Below are 23,356 nucleotides of genomic sequence, written 5' to 3'. Positions count from 1 at the left end.
AAAATAAATGTAATTCAATCGTGATGCCAATAATTAGCGGTGAAAGTTGGCAATTTATTAATATTTTTTTTAAAAAAAAAAAGAAAAAAAATGGAAATTTAATGGCCATTTATGAGTAGGGAATTTTTAAAATAATAATAAAGGGGAAAAGCATATGCTAAGGATTATTAAATTAATGTGAAAGTGGTTGCATCACATGGCCAATATATGGTAGGGTTTTAATTGAGAATACAAGAACATTTCATAAATTCTTGGTTGAGAGAGAATCCTACTTCTCTTTTGTTCTGTTCTTAGTTGTCTTTGGCCTTTATCATATTAAAACGTGTGGAAGGCAACTGTTTCTATTTAAATACTTATGATTAAGAGCTTTTACAATGATATTTAACATAATTCTAAATCCCACTATTAGTTAGAGAAAAGAATGATCATGAATATATAAGTAAAGACGATTATCAATATAAAGAGATGGGTGAAGGTTTTATGTACCAATTGGTATTAGAAGCCATAGTCTAACCTAGTTATACCGATGAGATCATCAGCTATTTAAAACAAAAGTAACGAGTCTTGTGAACAAATTTCCAGATCAGACAAAAAGTGCTTAACTCTATGAAGCTCACTGGTAGAGGAATAGTTCTTTGTTCGAGAGGAGGTGATTAAGGATGTAACATGTGGTCAAAAGCAAAGCTTTGAGGGTTTATGTGTCCAATAGATAATATCATATTATTCTAGAGATAAGTGGAGATTGGATTAAACTATGTGACGATTGAAATTTAATTATATATTATATATGATTGAATATAAGGTTAGATAGAAGAAACAAAACAAAAACATTATTGCAGGCTTGCAAGACATATGGGAGCTGTGTAATGGTAAGTGGAGGGATATCCCTTCCTTTTTTCTTGAAAAATATGTCCTCCAAAATCAAAACATTGAGTGGTTTACAAAAGGACATAAGGGAGGGGGAATATAAGGACAATGAAGTGTTTTTGTTTTTGGATTCAAAATTCAATTTTGTATATCCTTATGGAATTAAAAGTTTTGCATATATATAATTAATTACTATCAAATAATAATTACTCTTATGATATATATAGGATATTCATCATCTTAAAGTTATGTATATAATTTATGAAAAGTTAGGTTACATATAAATTTAAATTGATCAATCATGTGTGGACAAAATCAAATAGAAAATGAAGAAAAAAAATCAATAGTGTATCTGAAAATTATGAGAGAAGAATAAGGAAAAAAAAAACAATACTCTTTTTAAAAAAAAAAAAAAAAAAAAAAAAAAAAAAAAGAAAAAAGAAAAAGAAAAAAACTATTTCTTGTTTGTGTTTATGTGTTCTCTCTCCTGATGCAGAGAGATTCTCAAAATGTCTCATCAAAACAATAGAGGAGATGAGTTGTGGTGTGTTTGATTCCCTAAATGATCATTGCCATTTTGAATTTTTCATTCTCCCAATTGCCAAACAAAATTTCCCAATTTTTTAAATACTACAATAATATCGTGCTCTTTTATTTACACCATATCTATATATTTTTTTAATGATAGTGGATCCCACCTCATTTTTAAAAGAAGGTTGACGTGGCAATTCCGATATTACGGTAATATAAATTCTTTTTTAGCTTAAGAGTATAGTTTTCTTTTTGTTCGTATAATAATTTTGTCTTAACAGAGAGAGATTTATATTGTCGCTTGTTACAAAATTTAATTAATATTTTTATTAATTAATGCAAAAACCATTCTAGTGTTCAATCAAAATCATAATATATAATTTCTGTTTTCACAAATAAAACTCAATATAACGCACCCTTCAAACTAAAATAAAACAAATTGATTATAAAAAAAAAAAAACCAGCTTTTTTTGGACCTTAATAAAGCCAAAATCTTGTCTGGCCCTTTTACAACTAAAAACCAACCCTAATCACTTTTATTTAGTTCTTTATTTCTTTATTCAATAGCATACTTTATCTTAATTACTTTTTTCTTTTTTTATCTTTTGTCCTTAATCCACCCGACATTTTAGTTTACATGACTCATTCCCATAACAGCAATGACCCTTTTACTAAAACCCTAATTTAAAACATATTATATATATATATACACACACAGGGACACCCTTTGGCTTCTTTTTAATTTACTTAGTACCATATATATTTAATTTATCTTAGAATTTCAACAAATTTTGTATTACTAATTTTGAAAACTTAATTGGGTGTCTCTTATAAAGATGAACAAATAAAGGGTAGTGGGAAATTAAAGTGCGGCTACTAAAAATAGTTGTGTAGTGTAAAAGGATACAGTAATTTCTGCTCACCTCTCAAAATTTCAAAATTTATGTCCATATATATATATAGGACATAATATGTCAACCCATTTTGACTTGGGTGAATCCCCAACAACTATTTTTCTTATATTTGATCACTACATTATCGATTGAGTTAATCTTCTCCCAATGACTTTGATCATATAATTGTACCTTTATGAATTTCTATATTTTTTAGCATGTGGGATATTCATGTAACACACATATAGTAGTTTTCTAATCTAAATATGCTTAACTGTGCAGTTTTGATGGATCTAGTGAATTAGTGCTATGATTGCACCCACATCATCGATATATTTTAGGAATGAGTAAAATATACAAAGGCATAAAAGAGATCCTATAACTTGATGATTTCAATTAATATTTGAAAATATTTTTTTCTTTAAAATGAAAATTATCGCAAAATCGTTTATTAGAGGAAAGTTATCTCATAGGGAAGATTAGAGGAAAATCTTCTAATTAAGAGAAATAATAGAGGCATCATAATTATAATAACATTTAAATTTAGTACACCAATTAAGGGTGATTGTAATGATGTTCTTGAAGATTATACCATTTGTTCAAGCCAAATGTACCATTATTTCATTCTAAATATTTAACATCGTAAATTTCTGTTGGTCAATTTTAAACATCATAATTTCATATTTGTTAGAACTCATAAATAAATCAAAAGTAATTATGCAGGAGCTCTTGTGAACTCAAGGTAGGGTTTCTATTTTTTTTTTTTTTTTTTTCAACAATGGGTAGTTCTATCCCAAAATTAATAAAATTTTGGTCAATTTTGGTAAAATATACTTAAATAATTTTAAAATCCTTAAAAAAAATAGAACAAATTTACCACACAATAATTGAATTAGTAATTAAACTTTTTTTTTAAAAAAAAAAAAAACACACACACACTCACACACAAATAAAAACGAACCGTTTTATGAGGAATGTGGCTGTGTACTTGGATTTGCCTTTTGGTGATCTTTATGTGTTTCTCACCGCAACATATCACTTTGTTATAAAAATAAAATAAAATAAAATAAAATTCCACTTTTTCTTCCCTGAAAGCTCTCAACTTTAGTTAACCCTTTGCGTGTAAGAGAGAAGAGCGATTAAAAAAATGAAGTAATTAATTAATCACTCCTAATTAAGAAAAAAAAAGTATATAGAAAATTGACTACTATAAGTCAATTCCCTTTTGTGACTGAATAATGGGATGCTTTGAATTCCAACCAATTGAGGTAAATTTCATTGATTTATTATTACCTACGTACGAGAAAAAGATAAAATAATATAAGCACCTTTGGTGATTAAAAGTAAAATCCATGAAAAGATATTATAATTAAATATTTGTTTATATAAATATATTTCTCTCACTCCTCTCCTCTATATAGAAGTAGAATAGAATATATAAAGAAGAGAGTATATATTAATTTGTGTTAAAATATAAAGTCAGCGACTTTCTCTTTCTCTTTCTATTTCTCTTTGTCTTTCTCTTGATCTCTCAGAAAAAGCTTCTCAAGTCCCAAACTTTGTTAGTTTATTTGATGACACTACTTATATAGAAGAATCCCAAAAGGAAAAAATGAAAGCGTTTGCTTTAGATGAGAGATTGAGAGGAAGGTAGTACTACTTATGTTGTTTTTGTTTGAATCAGATGGAGAATTATGAAGAAGGTGATTTGACTGATATTGTAAGAGGAGGAAGAAGATCAAGATCATCAACAACAAGCTGCTCTACTACTTCTAATTGCAAGACTGAAGAATTATTAGGTGGTGATCAAGAAGAAGAAGAAGATCATAATTATAATTATAATAATACTTCTCAGTGGCGGATGAGCAGTAGTAGTAGTACCTCCCAATTTTCATCACAATTACTACTACTACAAGAAGATGATCATCATCATCATCATCAATACAATTTTGGGGATCCATTTTGCAGTGCTCCAATAATTGATCATCTTCACGGTCAAGATCAGCTGAATAATACCGATAATGCTTTTTTCAATGCAATTTCTTCTTCTTCTACTACTACTACTACTGATCATCAAGATCATGAGCTACTTATGATCAAATCCCCTTCTAATTCCAATATTTTCTCACGTATGCTTCAGATCTCTCCTTCACTACCCAACAAATTCTCACCCATTTCTTCACTTAATACTTCCCCTTCTAATCATTTCCTTATTCCCAATCATTCCATTAATTCTCCTACCACTTCACATCCTCATCATTTTCTTCATCATAATGATAATAATCCCTCCGCCTCCGCCTCCGCCGCCCTTCACATCTCTTCTCCTCGGAATCCGCCCAGTATCAAGCGAAGGTAATTTACTCACAATAACCAAATGATCTGTGTTTGATTTTCATGGAATAGTATGTTTAGGAATTATAGGGTTTAATTTGTTAGTTTGTTAAATTTAAGGGGGGTTTTTTAATTGTTAAAAAAAATAAATAAAAAGGGTTTGATTTAGATTTGGTAGTAGAGTTGTGTATTGGAGAGTTGAGAATTGAGGGATTTGTGTATATATAATAATATAATGTTTTTTATGGGAAAATTTTGGAGAAGAGTTGTAATCAAGGGCTGAAAAGGTGGGGGAATTTTGGGTTGAGAGATGGGGGGAAATTGCTACAGAGACTTGCCCTTTCATTGTATAGTTGTTATCAGAAGCAACTTTTTTTTTCTTTTTGGTGTGGTGTTCCAAAACCCACCTGAATTGATAACTGTGTGTTGTTTGTGTGTATTTTGTTAGTCATCTATTGTCCCTTTCAGCTGCACAAATCACAATCCCAAATAGGGTATGGGGGAAAAGTGGTGGTTGAGAGGGGGAATAATACTCTATAATAATAATTCAATATAGATATAGATATGATATGTCACAAATTAAAATGAAAGATTATAAAAAGAAAAAGATGATGAAATTTACAATGTGTGTTTTATAGGAAGAGCCAAGCAAGGAAGGTGGTTTGTGTTCCAGCTCCAGTGGCTGCCAGTAGCAGACCAAATGGGGAAGTTATTCCTTCTGATCTTTGGGCTTGGAGAAAATATGGTCAGAAACCCATTAAAGGTTCTCCATATCCTAGGTATATAATCTTTTCATTTTAATTTCAAACTATCACAACTCTTCTCAAATTTAATTCATTTTTTTCTCTTTTAATCACAATTTCTGGTGATACTAAAAAAAATGCTTTTGCAGCTGATGATCATATTATATTGTGTAAATATACCAAGTTCTCTCTTCAAAGTTTTACCCTAGTTTGTTAACCTAACCCTTCTTTTTTCCCCTTTGTGCTGTTAATTTACATTGAATTTTGGTCCCCAAATTTTTATTTTATTGGGAATCACATTTATAATTCACATATATTTTCTATTCTTGTGGATTTTAACGGTCAGGCACCCACTTCCCTCACTTGTGTGGTTTGTAGAGTACTCTTTGATGATCAGTTTCATCTTTTGACTGATACAATATTATCCCAATCCATAGAATAATAATGTAGAAATTAAACTTATATATTGTTAGTCCCATATAAACCATCACTATAATTAGCAAAACTAATTAAAGAGTTATGAAAGATTTTAGTTAAAGATTTATTCCTTTCGAACATAGAAGTAGATGAAGTGATCAAGGAAGAGTGTTAAAAGGCTTTTCAAGCTTTCCTCTGGTCTCTTTATCTATAATTTTCTTTTGTCCTTCGTAGATCTCTTTTGATGATAAATGTCATCCTATTTCTTTTGGGATATATGATGAGAGCACTAAAATGTGTAAACCTAACTAGTTGAGATATATGGATGTATTTACTAATCCCGACCTCTTGTATCTTGCAATCCATTATCAGTCTTGAATTTTAAACGAGTGAGATTGAGGGGTGATTTAACCTGTATACTCCCCCAGAGTTTGTATGTCATTATTGTGATTTGATTAGTATATGTAATTGTAAATTGAATTGTTCCCAAAGATAAAATTTGGAAGGGGAAATTGGATGATTTCAGGGGGTACTATAGATGCAGCAGCTCAAAGGGATGTTCAGCAAGAAAACAAGTGGAAAGAAGTAGAACAGATCCAAACATGTTGGTGATTACTTACACATCTGAGCACAACCATCCATGGCCAACTCAAAGAAATGCTCTTGCTGGCTCTTCAAGGTCCCAACAGTCCAAAAACAACAATAACACTAGTAATACTACTACTACAACACCCAATTCTTCAAAACTCTCTTCATCCAAAACTCAAGATCATCACAAAAATAAGGAAGAAGTTCAAGAAGTTCAAGAAGTTCAAGATCAAAACAACAACAACAACAATGGAACATTATTATCATCATCAGCTGCAGCAGCGTCAAATCACAATAATAATGTTAAGGAAGAGGAGATGATCGAGAATCATAATGAAGGGTTTGATGAAGATCATGATTTCTTTGCAGATTTGGAAGAATTACAAACGGACCCTTTAACTCTGTTGTTCAATACACAACAACACCATAAATTAGACCAAATCAAAGGATCAGACACTACCACTACTACTGGCTGCTTACACGACGTCGTTCCATTCAATAATCTCTTCGATTGGCCACCACCTCTAAACAACAATTCAACGGAACAACAACAACCACCACCTACTACTGCTACCAACAGAGGTTTTTATTAAACCAAATTCCCCTACCCTATAATATATACATATATATTGGGTGCATTTTTACAATACCAACAATGTTACATTTGTGATTTAATTAATGATGATGAGGTATATACGTAGATTACATTACGGTATATCATGTCAGTTGAAATGTCATCACGTATTTGTTTGATTTTATATAGTAAAAATTTTTTTTTAAAAAAAAAAAAAAAAAAAAAAGAATATTATAGGTAATGTGTGAGATGGGACAGAAAGTTGAGGAACAGAAGGTTTGAACAGTGAAAAGAAGTACATGAATCGGAGACATGATTGGAAAGGTCAGTGAGAGAGAGGGAATTGGTCTAATGATGGGACTGCCCTGCCCCTGCCCGCTTTTTCCAAGTGGGGGATCAAATTAAATTCTAATTTCTAAATATCCCTCTGAGTCCTATCTTTGTAATTTTCTTTTCTGTTGTCTTATAACTTCAAATTATTATTATTATTTTTTTTTACCCTAAAGATTCATTTTTCTTATCACTCGTCTTATCACATGGATGTCGAAAAGAGTGTTCAACAAACCAAGCATGCTTTCATTTCCTCCCTTTTCTGTTCTGTTTTTATTTGGATATATAATAATAATAAATAATAATAATTTCCTTTTTCTTTTTCAAATATATGTTGTATCATTATTAATTCTTTTTTTGTATAACTAAAAATTATAATTTGGCCTAGTTTATTAATTACGCTTGTGTTTATTATTATATACAATTATGTTGTTATTGTGCTGATGTTCGCAATAATCTTCTTCTCTCAATTTGGGCATGCGGAAAAAAATGTGTCATTATTTTTTTTTCAACAAGATGAGCTTTGCACGTTGGCTCTCTATACTCGGTCTTTCCTTTTGCATTTGACACACTCTAATGCTACCTCACTAACTATATATTTAAATTTTACAATATCACGTTATATAAGATAAGAATGCAAACATTGTTCCACGTTGACTTATAAAAAATTGAAAAATAAAAAAATATATATATGGTCAAAAAATTAAAATTTATCATATTGTTGGAATAACGAAATCCTCACGTGTCTCTATATATAATTATACAACATAATGTCTACTTTCGTCATAACTTCTTATAACTTGTTTGGACCCAAAACTTGGAAGAAAGTTCTTAATTTTATTTCATAATCCTCAAATATTTAGTTTGCAAGTTTGATTAATAATTACTATGAGACATTGTGAGAATTCAAGGTAATGGGTAAGAAATAAGGTAGCTTTACGGCTAGTATTATCCAAAAAGTCTTGTACCGATATGGACACATTATTCTTGAAGCTAAAGTATTCATGATCTTCTCATAATCTAACTCATGCAAATTTGGTTGTACTGATCTAATTACCATCCATACTCTTATGTAGGATAACACTGCTTCTTGATTTAGAGTACAGTATCTATTTGATAGATCTCAACCACACATCTTTATATGTATTGCACTTTAACACTATTAAAGTCTAAAACATAAGAGCAAACTCTTCACATATGATCATCTCTACAAATAATATGATATTATCCACTTTAAACATAAACTCTCGTGAATTTCTCTAATCTCACTAATGTAGAACGAATAATACTTGTTATACTTCTCTTGTATGTCTAGTTTTCAATTTTAATTGATTCATATATAGGGTGTTAACAATAGATATTTCATTGTTTAAAAAGAAAAAGATATATTTCATCGATAATTAAGAATAAAGCCACATGAAGGTCAAAATGTTTTTATGAACAAATACTACTAGCTCATGTTTTATGTTATCTCTAGTTAGAGCGTAACAATCCCATTGTTCAAAGTTTATCGAGTAACTTTCAAGGAATAACGACACCATCATAGTCTTATTGTTTTTTTTTTTTTTTTTTTTAAATTATGATATGACCACTAATACCTTAAACTGAAGTGTGTTTATCTTGGTAATTAAAATATAAATGAGCAGATTTGATATTTGTACGACATGATACACAAACAAAAGAGATGATTTTGATGAGGGTTTATTGATATGATGACTAAAGGAGTATGCTTGGGTTTGGCCTGTTTTAAACTATATATATGATATATATATGTCAACTTTTAGTTACTTTTAGAGATTAAAAATCAGAATTTATATTTAACTAGGGCTTTATCTAATTAACAGAAAGAAAATGTCAAAAAAGAAAATAGGGTTTGGAACATATCTTAGCTTTGGGATTCAAAGCAAATCCTCTTTTCATCATTGTCAGATATTATATATATAAACATATAACTTTTGTTAGAAACATTTGTAACTGTATGCTTAATTATGATTCTGGTCCATTTGAACCAACCCCTTTTAAAGAAAAAAAAACTTTAGGTTATATATTGGGGTGGAACAGTGACACTAAGATTAGTCAAATCCATCATACACTAAGTAAAAAAAAAAAAAAAAAAAAATTCAATCTTTTCCAATCAAAGTCACTTCAAAAGCCAAGAGAGAGAGAAAATGATGAATTTGAAAGAAAAATTGATCCCAAAAAAGAGATAGATGCAATATTATTAATAATATATATTTAATAAAGTTCACTTTGTTTTTTGGTTAGTTGATTGATGGGATTTAGAGGCATTATGGGTTTTGGATGAAAATGGGTTTGTGTTTGTGCAAGTAGGATGATGGGAGTGACTGTTCCCATGATTTGAAAAGATTGAAATGGAGTTTACTGATCACAACAAAACCATAAATATATATATATATATATTTACAAAAAGCTTTATTGACCAATTATCCCCTTTTCATATTTGTTTGGTTCTAATTCCACATTTCTTTTTTTAATGCTACACCATGCACCTTTTTACTCACACCTTCTTTTTCTCAAACCTTAATCATCAAATTTTCTACAAACACAAAACATTTCACCCTCTTTCCTTTAAAAAATAATAATATCAAAAAAAAAAAAAAAAAAAAAAAAAAAGACAAACGGTAGAAATCACCCTCAACTTAGGGTAGTAATTACAATTATACTCTTAAATTTATATAATGGTAGAAATTAAACTCTTAAAAGGTTAATAATCCAAACACACTTAAGCTTGAGGGTTCAATTTTTATCATTTGATGGTCAAACTTTAACACTTATGTAAGTTTGACGCCTTAATTTATACAATTGAAAATTTGAAGGTGTAATTGTAATTATCATTAGATTTTTTCATTTTACCAAAAAAAGAAAAACTATATTTATAACTATCAAATGGGACAATAATGTGTAAAAAGTAACCTAGGCACCCTATGTAGTATTAGGCAACACTCTCCAAACTTGAATTAGCAATACTAAAGTTTCTATTTGAGATTTATTTAATCTTTTATCTCCCAACTTCAATCTTATAAAAGGTGAGTTTTATTTTCCAATTTGTCAATTATACTTTAATTATTTTTTTTATTAGTTTCTTTGAGGGGTGGCATTAATTACTAGTTAAGGAGGGCAATTAAGAATACAAGGTTTTACTTTCATAATGACCCTAATAATTAAATATGTGCACATGAAACATCAATTGATTTAGAGATTCAAATTGGTGAGCCCCCACTGAAAATGAACAGGTTTATTTGTCAAAAGGCAAATGGGATGTAGGCTATGCTAGTTGAGACAATATATCTATAATTAAAATCACTTTCATCTTATCTTTAGTTTTAATATGATTCAAGTGGGGGGCCCAAGGCTTTAATGAGTCTCATCAATCTCAATTAAAATAATCAGTGTTTGTTTAATTAGTTAGTCCTGATTTTGATTTACCAACTTAATTAATTAAAACACACACACATATAATGGGGAACCTTCTAATTTTGACTGCTAACTAATTAATTACTTTACCCATTTGCTTTCAATGAAATCAAAAACCACAAACAAAAGTTTCCCCAAGTTGCAAAAACTGAACAAAACACACTTTGAAATTCATTCCTACTTTTTTTTTACTATTAAAGAAAAAAGTGAAAGCATAAAAGCAAGTAATAGTTTGCTCAAGTACTACACATTTAATGTATATTTCTTTTTTTAAAAAAAAATAAAACTAAAAAATATGAAAATATCACAAACGAGAAAATGAAAGAAGCAAGATCGTTTTTTTTTTTTTTTATTTCTTTAAACATTAATGTATAAGAGTTAGAAAATTCAAACATTTGATAGTCTTATTATGATCGAAATTTATGATATTACTTTATAAACTCATTTGAGTCTTACTTAAGATTTGGTATGAAGTTTTTAAGAGCTAATTAATTAGAAAGATACATTAAAAATATAGGAGGTTTGAACAACATTATGAACGCATTAAAATTTGTAATTAGGTTTGATGAGAGTTGAGTGGAAGAAGTGGGATTGTTAATGGGAGATGAGAATTGGGACAGTTGGGGAGGGACCCCATATGGCCTAATTGATAATGGTGAAAATATGAGGTTGGGGAGTTTAAGGGTTTATGTAGAATGCATTTTTATTTAGGATATTTGTAATAGATAGTAAAATAAGAGGGGAAAAAATTAAAAATATATTACATTTCATAAGTGACTTAACACCAACAAATTAATAATCAAATTTGATTATTATAAAGAAACATTAAATATAAATAGTAAATGAAAACGAATTTTAAAAAAAACTACTTTTTTTAGTTCCCAAATTTGCACAATTTTTAGAAACATTTCTTAAAAGTTTGAAATAAGAAACAAGAATAGTTATTAAACAAGTTTATTTTTCAAAAATTGAGAAATGTGAATGATATCAAATAGGCCAATAGTTTTTTTTTTTTTTTTATACGACTTTAAGAGTATAATGTCTATCAAAAATAAACTTGAAAAAATGACATAGATGACCTAAAATGAAGGGCACGAATTGAAATATTTCTGTATTTGTCGTAATATTTGTGTATTGATAGTGATATTAGTGTTAGGTTTGATACCCTAAATCTTGTGGGTCTTGTAGTTTGTAATTGTAATGTACAAATGATTTCTTTATTTAATAAAATCTGAGGAATTTTATTCGATATTTGTTAACATTAACCCACAAAACCAATAAATTAACATCCAAGGTTAGCTTCTGTAGCCTAAACATGTATGTAGAGACATACAAGTTGATCATGTTTAAGTGATAACCTAAATGGTCTATAGTAGATGGATGAGGCGGGTACCTTATCCTGGTGACACAACGAATACGATACGCTTTGTATGTTATAATTGTAGTAAAGTGCTACAAATAATTTGATCTTGACTATTCATGTAAAGACATGTAAGTAATGATGTTCTATACAAAGAGGTTTGTATAAGACCGGACCACGAGATGAATAGTCTCATTATATAACGTCGTTAATAATAGAGACTTATATTTCACCAAGATGACCATAGGTGACATGACCTGAATCCTAAGTGAGTTGTGAACTCTTGCCTATGAAGGCGATCCTTTGATTTATATGGGTGAGAGTGGCCAAATTGCCGATTTAATAAACCTACCATTTTGGAGATTCGTTTGATTGAAGAGCTAGGAACACAACTACACAAGACGAAAATCATTCATTCCCTAATGTCAGGGTAACTAGATAAATTGCTCCTTTAAGGGCTAATTTCGAGGCTTGAACAATGTGACCCAACACCCTCTCTTAGTCCAAGAGGGGTCTGATCATAATTAAACTATGACTTTTTATTCATTAGAGAGATCAATGGTACTTAAGAATTTAGATGTAACTATAAAGGCAAAACGATAATTTTGACCTAGTTGTACTTACGAGCAATTTGTGAAGGGTCATCGTGTTGTTGACTGATTATATCTAATAGATATAGAAATATATCTGTAGTGCGAAGAGTGCAGCTATCGGTCTCTAGTGTACTACAAGAATTTTGGGATTTAATGTTAGTTTTAGAATTATTGTCCATTTTTTCAATTATTGTCCATTTTTTGTAAATACCATGTCCGTTTTTTTCAATTATTGTCCAGAATTATTATCTCAATAGGATTGAGAGATTGGTGAAGAATGGACTTCTAAGTGAGTTAGAAGAAAATTCTTTACAGGTGTACGAATCTTGCCTTGAGGGTAAGCTGACTAAAAGACCTTTTACTGGAAAAGGTTATCGAGTCAAAGAACCTCTTGAGTTAGTACATTCTAACCTTTGTGGTTCTATGAATGTGCGAGGCCGAGGTGGCTATGAGTATTTGATCAATTTCACTGATGATTACTCTAGGTATGGGTATATTTATCTGATGCAACGGAAGTCTGAATCCTTTGAAAAGTTCAAAGAGTTCAAGGTTGAAGTTGAAAACGCATTGGATAGACGGATTAAAACACTTCAATCGTATCGAGGTAAAGAGTTTTTAGACTCGACATTCCAAGACTATTTGATAGAACATGGAATCATTTTCCAACTCTCAGCATTGGGGACACCTTAGTAGAATGGTGTAGTGGAGAGGAGAAATAGAACCTTGTTGGACATGGTTCATTCAATTATGAGTTACGCTTCCTTATCGGACTCGTTTTGGGGTTTCGTAGTGGAGACTGCAACTTACATACTCAACTGTGTTCCTTCCAAGGGTGTTACGAGAACACCTCTAGAGATGTAGAACGGACGTAAAGCTAGTTTACGTCACTTCCGCATTTGGGGTTGCCATGCACATGTGCTTGAGGCAAATCCCAAGAAGTTGGAACCATGGTCGAGGTTATGCCTCTTTGTAGGCTACACTAAAGGACACGAGGGGGTTATTTTTATGATTCGTCGGAACATAAGGAGTTTGTTTCCACGAACGCTACTTTCCTAGAGGAGGATCATATCAGGGAGCACAGTCCACGTAGTAAAGTCGTGTTGCGTGAGCTTTCCAATGAAACAACTGAAACTTCAACAATAGTTGTTGAAGAGCCTGTTTCATCAGGAAGAGTTGTTGATGATAGTTCATCTAGTAGGTCGGTTCCACTTCAAGAGTTGAAGGAACCTCGACGCAGTGGGAGGGTTGTGAACCCATCTGTTCACTATCTGGGTTTCACAGAAATCCTTGCTATGGTAGCAGATGGCGACGTTGAGGATAAGTTGTCTTATCAGAAGGCAATGGAGGATATAGACCGAGATGAATGAGTCAAAGCCATGGATCTTGAGATGAAGTCGATGTATTTCAACTCAATATGGGATCTTGTAGATCAGCCTGATCGGGTAAGAGCTATAGGTTGTAAATGGATCTATAAGCACAAACGGGATGCTGATGGGAAGGTGCAAACCTTCAAAGCTCGACTTGTGGCAAAGGGTTATACCCAGGTAGAGGGAGTGGACTATGAGGAGACTTTCTCGCTTGTTGCCATGTTAAAGTCGATTTGCATCCTCTTGTCCATTGCAACTTATTATAATTATGAGATCTGGAAAATGGATGTCAAAATGGCCTTTCTGAATGGCAATCTTGAGGAGACCATTTACATGGTGCAACCCGAGGGATTCATAGCCCAAGATCAAGAGCAAAAAGTTTACAAACTGAATCGGTCCATTTATGGGTTGAAATAGCCGTCTAGATCTTGGAACATATGGTTTGATACTACGATCAAGTCGTATGGCTTTGACCAGAACATTGATGAACCTTGTATCTACAAGAAGATCGTCAATTTGTATGTAGACGATATACTCTCATTAGGAATGATGTAGGTCTACTGGTTGCAGTTAAGAAATGGCTAGCGACCCAATTTCAAATGAAAGATTTGGGAGAGGCTCAGTTTGTTCTAGGTATACATATCTTTTGAGATCGTAAGAACAAAGTCCTAGCACTGTCTCAGGCATCGTACATTGACAAGATGTTGCTCAAGTACTCAATGCAGGACTCCAAGAGGGGCCTACTGTCGTTCAGGCATGGAGTCAATTTGTCAAAGGACATGTATCCTAAGACACCTCAAGAGGTTGAGGAAATGAGACAGGTCCTATATGCATCTATCGTTGGCAGTTTGATGTACGTGATGCTATACCAGATATCTGTTATATTGTGGTAATAGCCAGTAGGTATCAATCTAACCCAGGCCAGGGTCATTGGACAACAGTGAAGAACATCCTCAAGTATCTTCGGAGAACGAGGGACTACATGCTCGTGTATGGATCTAAGGACTTGATCCTTACTGGATATACAGATTTTGATTTTCAGACTGATAGGGACTTTCACAAGTCCACGTCAGGGTCAGTCTTTACTCTTAATGGAGGATTTGTAGTGTGGCGAAGCACTAAGCAGGGGTGCATCGCCGACTCCACTATGGAGGCGGAGTACGTAGCGACTTGTGAAGCTGCTAAGGAGGCTGTCTGGCTCAGGAAGTTATTGATAGAAATGGAAGTTGTTCCAGATATGTCTAGGTCCATTACCCTTTATTGTGACAATAGTGGAACAGTGGCAAACTCCAAGGAGCTTAGGAGTCAGAGGCACGACAAACACATAGAGCAGAAGTATCACCTGATCCGCGAGATAATGCATCAAAGGGACGTGATCGTCATGAAGATCGCTTCGGAGCACAATGTTGCTGACCCATTTACGAAGGCTCTCACGACTACAGTGTTTGAGGTGTTGGGGTTTTTGCCCTGATAACGAGCAGAAATTCATGTTATTACAGCACAAAGTTATAAAATAATGCAGGATTGCGTTGATAAAAATATACAATATTGTGTCCAAAAGTATTAAGTTCACAATATTATGATCGCATGCGTCCATCGCATTAAAATGGTTAACTTATGTATTTTTGTGCAGAATATGCGTTGACGCAAGGCGAAAAATGCGATCCAAAGAAATCAACGGTCGAGCGCATTAAGAGATTGCATTGACGCAAGGCTATGCGATCATTTGCACTAGCGAATATTTGCTCAAGAAGGTTGCCGCATAGAGCTGGCGCATCTTGGTGGGCGCATCTAGGTGAAAAACGTAATAAATCACGATGGGATAGAAAGCTGATGACGGTCGATTCCGAATTAAAGTTGACAAGACGTTAACGAACTACTGTAGTAAGTACACTTAACTTTTCGGTGACAAATATTCGGCGCATCAAACAGAGAATTAATGTCATCCCATCAGTGCAATCATAAGAGAGAATAAGCCTTTCATCCCAAAGCTCTATAAATACCAGAGGCCACCTTCAGTGAAGAAGTTCGTTCAATTAGATAATTTTTCCCTATAGATAGAAGTAGCCTTCTTCATAGTTTTCTCTTACTTAGAAGGTGGAAGTGAATGAAGGGAGATTATACTGAGAGATCATTTCGGTGAACTTGGAAGAGTACTAGAAGCATCGAGATCAGAGAGAGGGCTAGCTCCTGCGGAAGCAGGAACATCTTTTGAGCAGAATAGAGTTAATAGTGTAAAAGCCTTGGAAAGCAATGAATTGCTACCAGGCTCTTTATCCTTATCTTCCATTATCATTTTGTACTCTGAACTTATTTATAGAAATGGAATTTACATCTTTATATTTGTTCACTCTTTGTACATTACACATGAGTAGCTAAATCTGTCGAATGGGTTGAGAAGCACTTAGCTAGCATAACTGAGGATCTTCATTCTATGTGATTATCTTGTATTATGTATGTGTCATTCGTTCATTAGAGATACTCGGGAGGGTAGTCTAAGATAGAATCTAGGCTTGGAAAAGTTAGGTTAGAATCTAGGTTCGGGAGAGTCAGATTAGAAACGCATAATCAAGAGATATGAGCTTAGGAATAAGCGTTGTTTGCTATTAACACATTGCATGCATCCTAGAGATAGGTTATGATTGTATGCGGTCACCTTGTCCTTGTGTGCATCTTGCATCATCACATAGGCAAGAAGTAGAGACTTAGGAATAAGCTCTATAGACACTATCGCATTCATCGTATGTGTCCTAAAACTAGGAGCCGCTGCAAATTGGAAAATGATTTACTGTCGCATGAATGTAGCATGATCACATAGTTTGAACGCATTCTCGAGAAACGCTAACTAAAGACCTTCTCAACCCGTTCCTTCGCATACTCAGTGTATCTGTCGCGTAATCAATCTTTTCTCAAATTCGTCGCATACTTTTTATACTTCAAACAACAAACCAACCAAACCATTAATTTATTTGTTACCGCAAAGTAATCTTAAAATTTACCACTGCATATCGTTTTCCTTAGTCCCTGAATTCAACCCTAGACTTACCAGGAAACTCAGTAGGATTTATACTTGGGTCCTACTGAGAAAACTTGTTGCACAACGCATTTCCACCAACGTAATCCTTTCCATTATTTCATCACATAAAATAACGCACCATGCCCTAAAGTCTCGTGTCCTGTAGTTTATAAACAACTTTGTACGAACACTTGTGATGTATAATATAAATGATATTTACTTCACTACTTGACTTTGCACATTTAGATGTTTTATATTTTACCACAAACCAATAAACTTAATATCCCTAGTTATCTTTATGTAACTTAAGCATGTACGTAGTGACATACAAGTGGATCGTCTTAAGTGACAACAAAAATAATCTGTATTATATGGATGTAGGAGGGAAACCTTATTCTAGTAACACTACGGACTTGACCCACTTTGTGGAATTGTTACAAATGTTGTGACTTTCACAGATGGTCTGATCCTGATCATTCTTGTAGTGGACATACGAGTGGGGGCGTCCTATACAAAGACTTTGTATAAAACTTGACCTCGAAGTGTTAATGTCTTGTCATATAACTCTATTCATGACTGAGACTTCACTTCACTAGGATGACCATAGGTAACATGACCACAATCCTGAGTGAGTTAGGAACTCCTACCATTGAGGGCGGTCCTTTGATTTGTATGGGTGCGAGTAGCCAGAGCGCCGACTCAAACCTACCATTTTAGGGATTCGTACTGATGATTGGTTATATCCAATGGACATAGAAATATATCTATGGCAAGAAGAGTTCAACTGTCGGTCTTTAGTGGAATGTCTGGCAGTTAACGAATGGTGGATATTGTGACTAAAGAGTTTAGTCAGCTATTCACGCACCGTTGGAGCTTCGAGCCATAGGTTCATAAGGTCCCCTTGGTAGCTTGGTTACAAGTTGAGAATCAGTTTTTGGGTTAGTTTGAAATGTTCAAATAGACAAGAGGGAGTTCGATTATATATAATATAATTGAACAAGTTAATTAAATATGATATAATTAACTTTATGTATGAGATATATTAATTTGGAGGAAATTGGATATAAATATGATTTATATCTAGTAGAGAAAAATATTATAATTAATATATGATATTAATTTATATGTTATGAATATGATAAAATCATATTCATTGGACGGTTATAAAGGAAATGGGACGACGTCTCTTCTGTTCTAAATAACGGATTAGTGCATTATAAATAGCTGACGGTGTGCAAAAGTCATAGGCACAAACATTGTGTTAAAGAGAGTGTCTTCGTTTAGAAAATCAATGCCTATACGATAGTGATTGATTAATTGCACGATCGCTTACATATACGATATTGCTAAACGATCGCTTACCGATTATACCTTCGTGTGCTATTAACTAAACGATCATTTACCTTTTCTTAAGTAGTCGTTTAGCTCTTGATATTTACTAAACAACCGTATAGACGATCACTTAGTTTTTCCTACGTGATCGTTTGGACGATCACTCACCCTTTTCCTATACGATCGTTTATAAGATTGCTTACCTTTTCCTACATGATCGTCTAGACGATTGTTTATTTTTTCCTACACAATTGTATACTTCACCTAAATGATCAAGCATCTTGTCTATGTGATAGACGACCTTATCTCCCACTTGCTTGATCGTTGTGTACGGTCTCTCTTTCTTCTTCGCTCTACCAAATCCGAACAAAGCCCACACTTTGGATTCTCACTCAAAAAATACTGTGGGCTCTGAGTGGTGGTATCTTCTCTGTTTCCTTCTGTCCGAGTGGTGATTGTTCGAGGTTAGACTCGCTGTGAATAAGAAATCTTCATCTGGTGTGATCTCTTGATCTCTTTAGCATTATGAATGCATATTAGTATGTTTTGAATGTATATGCGATAATTCTGTCATATTGAATTGGAAATATCCGCTTTCGCTCGTAGGTACTCTTAAATAAGAGTTTCTTCTTGAGGGTCACCTTCAGAGCATGGGTCTACAGAACCATCTGCGGCTGGAATAGGGCAAGTGGGAGATTTTCTTGTATTGGGCTTTTATGCCCTAGTTTATTGTTTTGTACTAGTTTTTATACACCCCACTTCGCTTTAGAACAAGTGGGAGATTGTTGGGGTTAATGCCCTAAAGTCTCATGTCTTGTAGTTTATAAACAGTTTGTATGAACGCTTGTGATGTATAATATATGATATTTTACTTCACTTCTTGATTTTGATCTTTTGAATATTTTATTTGCTTTACCACAAACCAATAAACTAAAATCCCTGGTTGTCTTTATGTAACTTAAGCATGTATGTGGTGACATACAAGTGGATCATGTCTTAAGTGATAATCAAAATGGTTTGTAGTATATGAATATATGAGGGAAACCTTATCCTGGTAACGCTACGGATGCGGCCCGCTTTGTGGAATAGTTACAAGTATTGTAACTTGTCGCAGATGGTATGATTCTGATCATTCGTGTAGGGGACATGCAAGCGGGGGCGTCCTATACAAAGAGTTTATATGACAGAGACTTCGCTTCACTAGGATGACCATAGGTAACATGACCTCATTCCTGGGTGAGTTGGGAACTCCTGCCATTGAGGGTGGTTATTTGATTTGCATGGGTGCGAGTGGCCAGATCGTCGACTCAAACCTACCACTTTGGGAATTCGTCTGATTTGGGAGTTGGGAACTCAGCTACACAAGATGGAGTTCATTCCTTCCTCGAAACAGGGGCAAGTAGATAGACAGCTCCCTTAAGGGCTGATTCCGGGGCTTGAACGATGTGGCACCACACACCTTTTCTTAGCCTGAGAGGTGTTCACACATAGTTGGACTATGTTGTATTGTTCATTAGACAGATTAGTGGTATTTAAGGAGTGAGATATAACCACAGAGGATAAAGACTTACATTTCACCAAGATGACCATAGATCACGAGATCTGAATACATAGTGAGTTGTGAACTCCTGCCCATGAGGGCGGTCCTTTGATTTTTATGGGTGAGATGGTCAGATCGCCAAGTCAACATGCCTACCATTTTGGGGATCGTCTGATTAGGGAGCTAGGAATATAGCTACACAAGAAGAAATTCACTCCCTCTTCAATGTCGGGGCAAGTAGATAAATTGATCCTTTAAGGGTTGATTCTAGACCTTGAACAATGTGGTGCCACACACTCTTCTGGCCCGAGAGCGGTTTTATCATAGTTGAATTATGATTTATTGTTCATTATATAGATCGGTGATACTTAAGGAGTTAGATATAACTATAGGGGCAAAACGGTAATTTTGGCCCAGCTGTACTTACGAGCAATTTGTAAAAGGTTATTGTACTATTGATTGGTTATATCCAATGGACACAGAAATATATCTGTATTGTGAAGAGTGCAGCTATCGGTCTTTAGTGGAGTGTCCGACAATTAACAGATGGTGAATAATTTTATTAAAAAGTTTAATTAATTATTCATGTACCAGGGAGCTTCAAGCTATAAGTTCATGAGGTCTCCTCGGTAGCTCAACAGGAATAAATAAGAATCAGTTTTTAGATTAATTTGAATTATTCAAATTAATTGAGGGAATTAACTATATATGATATAATTAATTAAGTTTTAATTATATCTGATATAATTACTATAATGTATTTGATACATTATAATATTAACTGTTTATGAGCGAAAATAAATATTTGAATATGATTCAAATGTTAATTATATGAATTGGATTCATATTGTTAAATTTAATGTAAATGTGATTTATATTAAATGTCATTAGTGAGAGAAAAGAAACTATAGGTTATATTATATAAGATACAATATTAAAACTATAGGTTATATGTATGTTATATTTTATATAACATATAGTTTAATATATATTATATGATAAGATAGTTATCATATTAATATATATTAAAATATTTATTTATTTTATTTAAATAATTTAATTATTTTTTGAATTTATTAATGGGAGGGAGTTATAACGCCCTCCCCTTTTTTGTCTCCACGTCTCATTAGTGGGAAATTTGCTCCTTTAAAATTCTTCTTCTTCCTGCAAAAAGAAAAAGAAACCACAATACACAAAAGAGTTATGTGAAAATCCAAAATATTTTCCTTCCTCTGAATCTCCCTTCCCTCACCAAAATAGTCAGAGCCCATTCCTCCTGGGTTCTCACCTGAGAACATTGAGGTTGCATTTGTGGTAGTGTCCGGTTGGAGATCGAGGTTTCCAATTGAAGAATCATTCTTCAAAAGGTAAGGATTATTTGAACGCTATTTATTTTTCTACAATTTCTTTATTAAACATGTTGTATTTCTGAGTTAAATGCATGATCTGATTTATTTTTCTGTAAAAATTTCATTCTGTAGAATTATGAAAAATTAGGACAATTTCGTTTCCACTCAAAGTCCCTTCATTGGGTTCCATCAGTAACTACAGAGATAAAACGATAATCTTGGCCTATCTGTATTTATAAGCAATTTGTGATGGGTTATCGCACCGTTGATTAGTTATATCCAATGGACAAATGAATATATCTATAGTGTGAAGAGTGTAGCTGTGAATCTTTAGTGAAGTAACCAGTAGTTAATGGATGTTGAATAATTTAATTCAATAGTTTAATTAATTATCTAAGCACTATTGGAGCTTCAATCTACAGGTCCATAAGGGCCCCTCTATAGCTCAACAGGGATTTTTTAGAATTAATTTTGGATTAATTTGAATTTTTCAAACTAATTGAGGGACTTAATTATATGTGATATAATTAAATTAATTATATATGTGATATAATTAATATAATGTATTTGATACATTATAATAGTTTATTTGAAAGAAAATAAATATTTGAATATGATTCAGATATTAATTATATGGATTGAATTCATATAATTAAATTTAGTATAAATGTAATTTATATTAAATACCACAAATTAATGAGAGAATTGAAAACTAAAGGTTATATTGTATTTAATACAATATAAAAACTATAGGGTATATGTTATATTTGATATAGCTATATATATATAATTATTATTTATATTTGTTTTTGTTTTAAATTTGAATTTCAAATTAAAGGGACTTAATTCTCTCAACTAACGTGGAAGTGGGAGTTGGTTTTATGATGAATGATCTTTTTTTTTTTTTTGGTTATATCTTCATCTTCTACACAGACTTCTCCCATCCAAGAAAACTCTTTTTGTGGAATTTTTTCCCAAAATTCTCATTTTCTCTCTAAAAATTCTTTTTGTTCATGTTGGGACTGGTGTCCTAAATCTCCTTGTAATCTCGTAGTTTGTAAACTTTGTATAAACATATTGTTGTTAATAAAATAAGTGTTATTTTATAAGCATATACTCGATCCAATAAACTAAGATTTTAGGTTATTTTATGTAATTTAAACAAATATATAGAGACATACAAATGGATCTTATCTAAATAATAACCTAAATGGTTTATAATAGATGGATAAGGTTGGGTACCTTATCCTAGTGACACTACGGATATGACCCGCTTTATAGGTGTTACAAGTGTTGCAAAGTACTACAAATTATCTGATCTTGATCATTCATGTAGAGATATGTCAGTAGGAGTATCATATACAAAGAGTTTATATAAGACCGGACCACAAAATGATTAGTCTCTTTATATAATGTTGTTAATAATAGAGAACTCACATTTCACTAAGATGACCACATGTGATATGACCTGAATCCTGAGTGGATTGTGAACTCCTACTCATGAAGGCTATCCTTTGATTTGTACGGGTGAGAGTGGCTAGATTGTCAACTCAATAAGCCTACCATTTTGGGGATTCGTCTAACTGGGGAGCTGGGAACGCAGCTACACAAGACAGAATCCACTCCTTCCCCGATAACGGGCCAAGTAATTGCTCCCTTGAAAGCTGATTTCGGGGCTTGAACATAGTGGCTACACCCTCTTCTGGCCGGAGAGGGACTTGGTTATAGTTGACTATGACTTATTGTTCAAGGAAGGAATCGGTTGTACTTAAGGAGTTAGATGTAACTACAGGGTAAAACGTTAATTTTGGCCCAACTGTACTTACGAGCAATTTGTGAAGGTCATTACACTATTGATTGGTTATATCCAATGGACACAGAAATATATCTGTAGTGCGAAGAGTGTAGTGAAGGAAATTGAACACGAAGATTTTCATGAGCAGCAGAAAAGACCATCCCAAATTACAATCATAAACAAACCAAAAGGTTATGCATTCACTACAGAAATTACAGCATGAAATACAAATGAACAAGGAGAAATTCTACGAACATTTGTAGACTCGTATCCAAGCTCATTGCTCACGAACGCT

The 23,356-nt window shown here is 32.9% G+C and overlaps 1 protein-coding gene across 1 annotated transcript; it reads left to right on the top strand.

Moving 5' to 3' along the window:
* The first annotated feature begins 3,731 nt into the window (after nucleotides 1–3,731).
* Nucleotides 3,732–7,090, top strand: LOC120072895 (probable WRKY transcription factor 35). The gene is made up of 3 exons (XM_039025426.1): nucleotides 3,732–4,643; nucleotides 5,261–5,401; nucleotides 6,309–7,090. Exons 1-3 carry the CDS (start codon nucleotides 3,976–3,978, stop codon nucleotides 6,961–6,963), a joined length of 1,464 nt encoding a protein of 487 aa, XP_038881354.1. The 5' UTR covers nucleotides 3,732–3,975; the 3' UTR covers nucleotides 6,964–7,090.
* The last annotated feature ends 16,266 nt before the right edge of the window (nucleotides 7,091–23,356 follow it).

Source organism: Benincasa hispida, chromosome 3, assembly GCF_009727055.1.
Source record: "Benincasa hispida cultivar B227 chromosome 3, ASM972705v1, whole genome shotgun sequence".
In the NCBI taxonomy this organism is placed as follows: Eukaryota; Viridiplantae; Streptophyta; class Magnoliopsida; order Cucurbitales; family Cucurbitaceae; genus Benincasa; species Benincasa hispida.
Note: the sequence above shows the minus strand (reverse complement) of the source record. Positions and strands in the feature narration are given on the sequence as shown.

Excerpts from the sequence above, each read along its gene's own strand:
- LOC120072895 (XM_039025426.1), top strand. The coding sequence starts at position 3,976 with ATGGAGAATTATGAAGAAGGTGATTTGACTGATATTGTAAGAGGAGGA. Across the intron at positions 4,644-5,260 it reads CCGCCCAGTATCAAGCGAAG|GAAGAGCCAAGCAAGGAAGG; the intron begins GTAATTTACTCA and ends TGTGTTTTATAG. Across the intron at positions 5,402-6,308 it reads AAAGGTTCTCCATATCCTAG|GGGGTACTATAGATGCAGCA; the intron begins GTATATAATCTT and ends GGATGATTTCAG.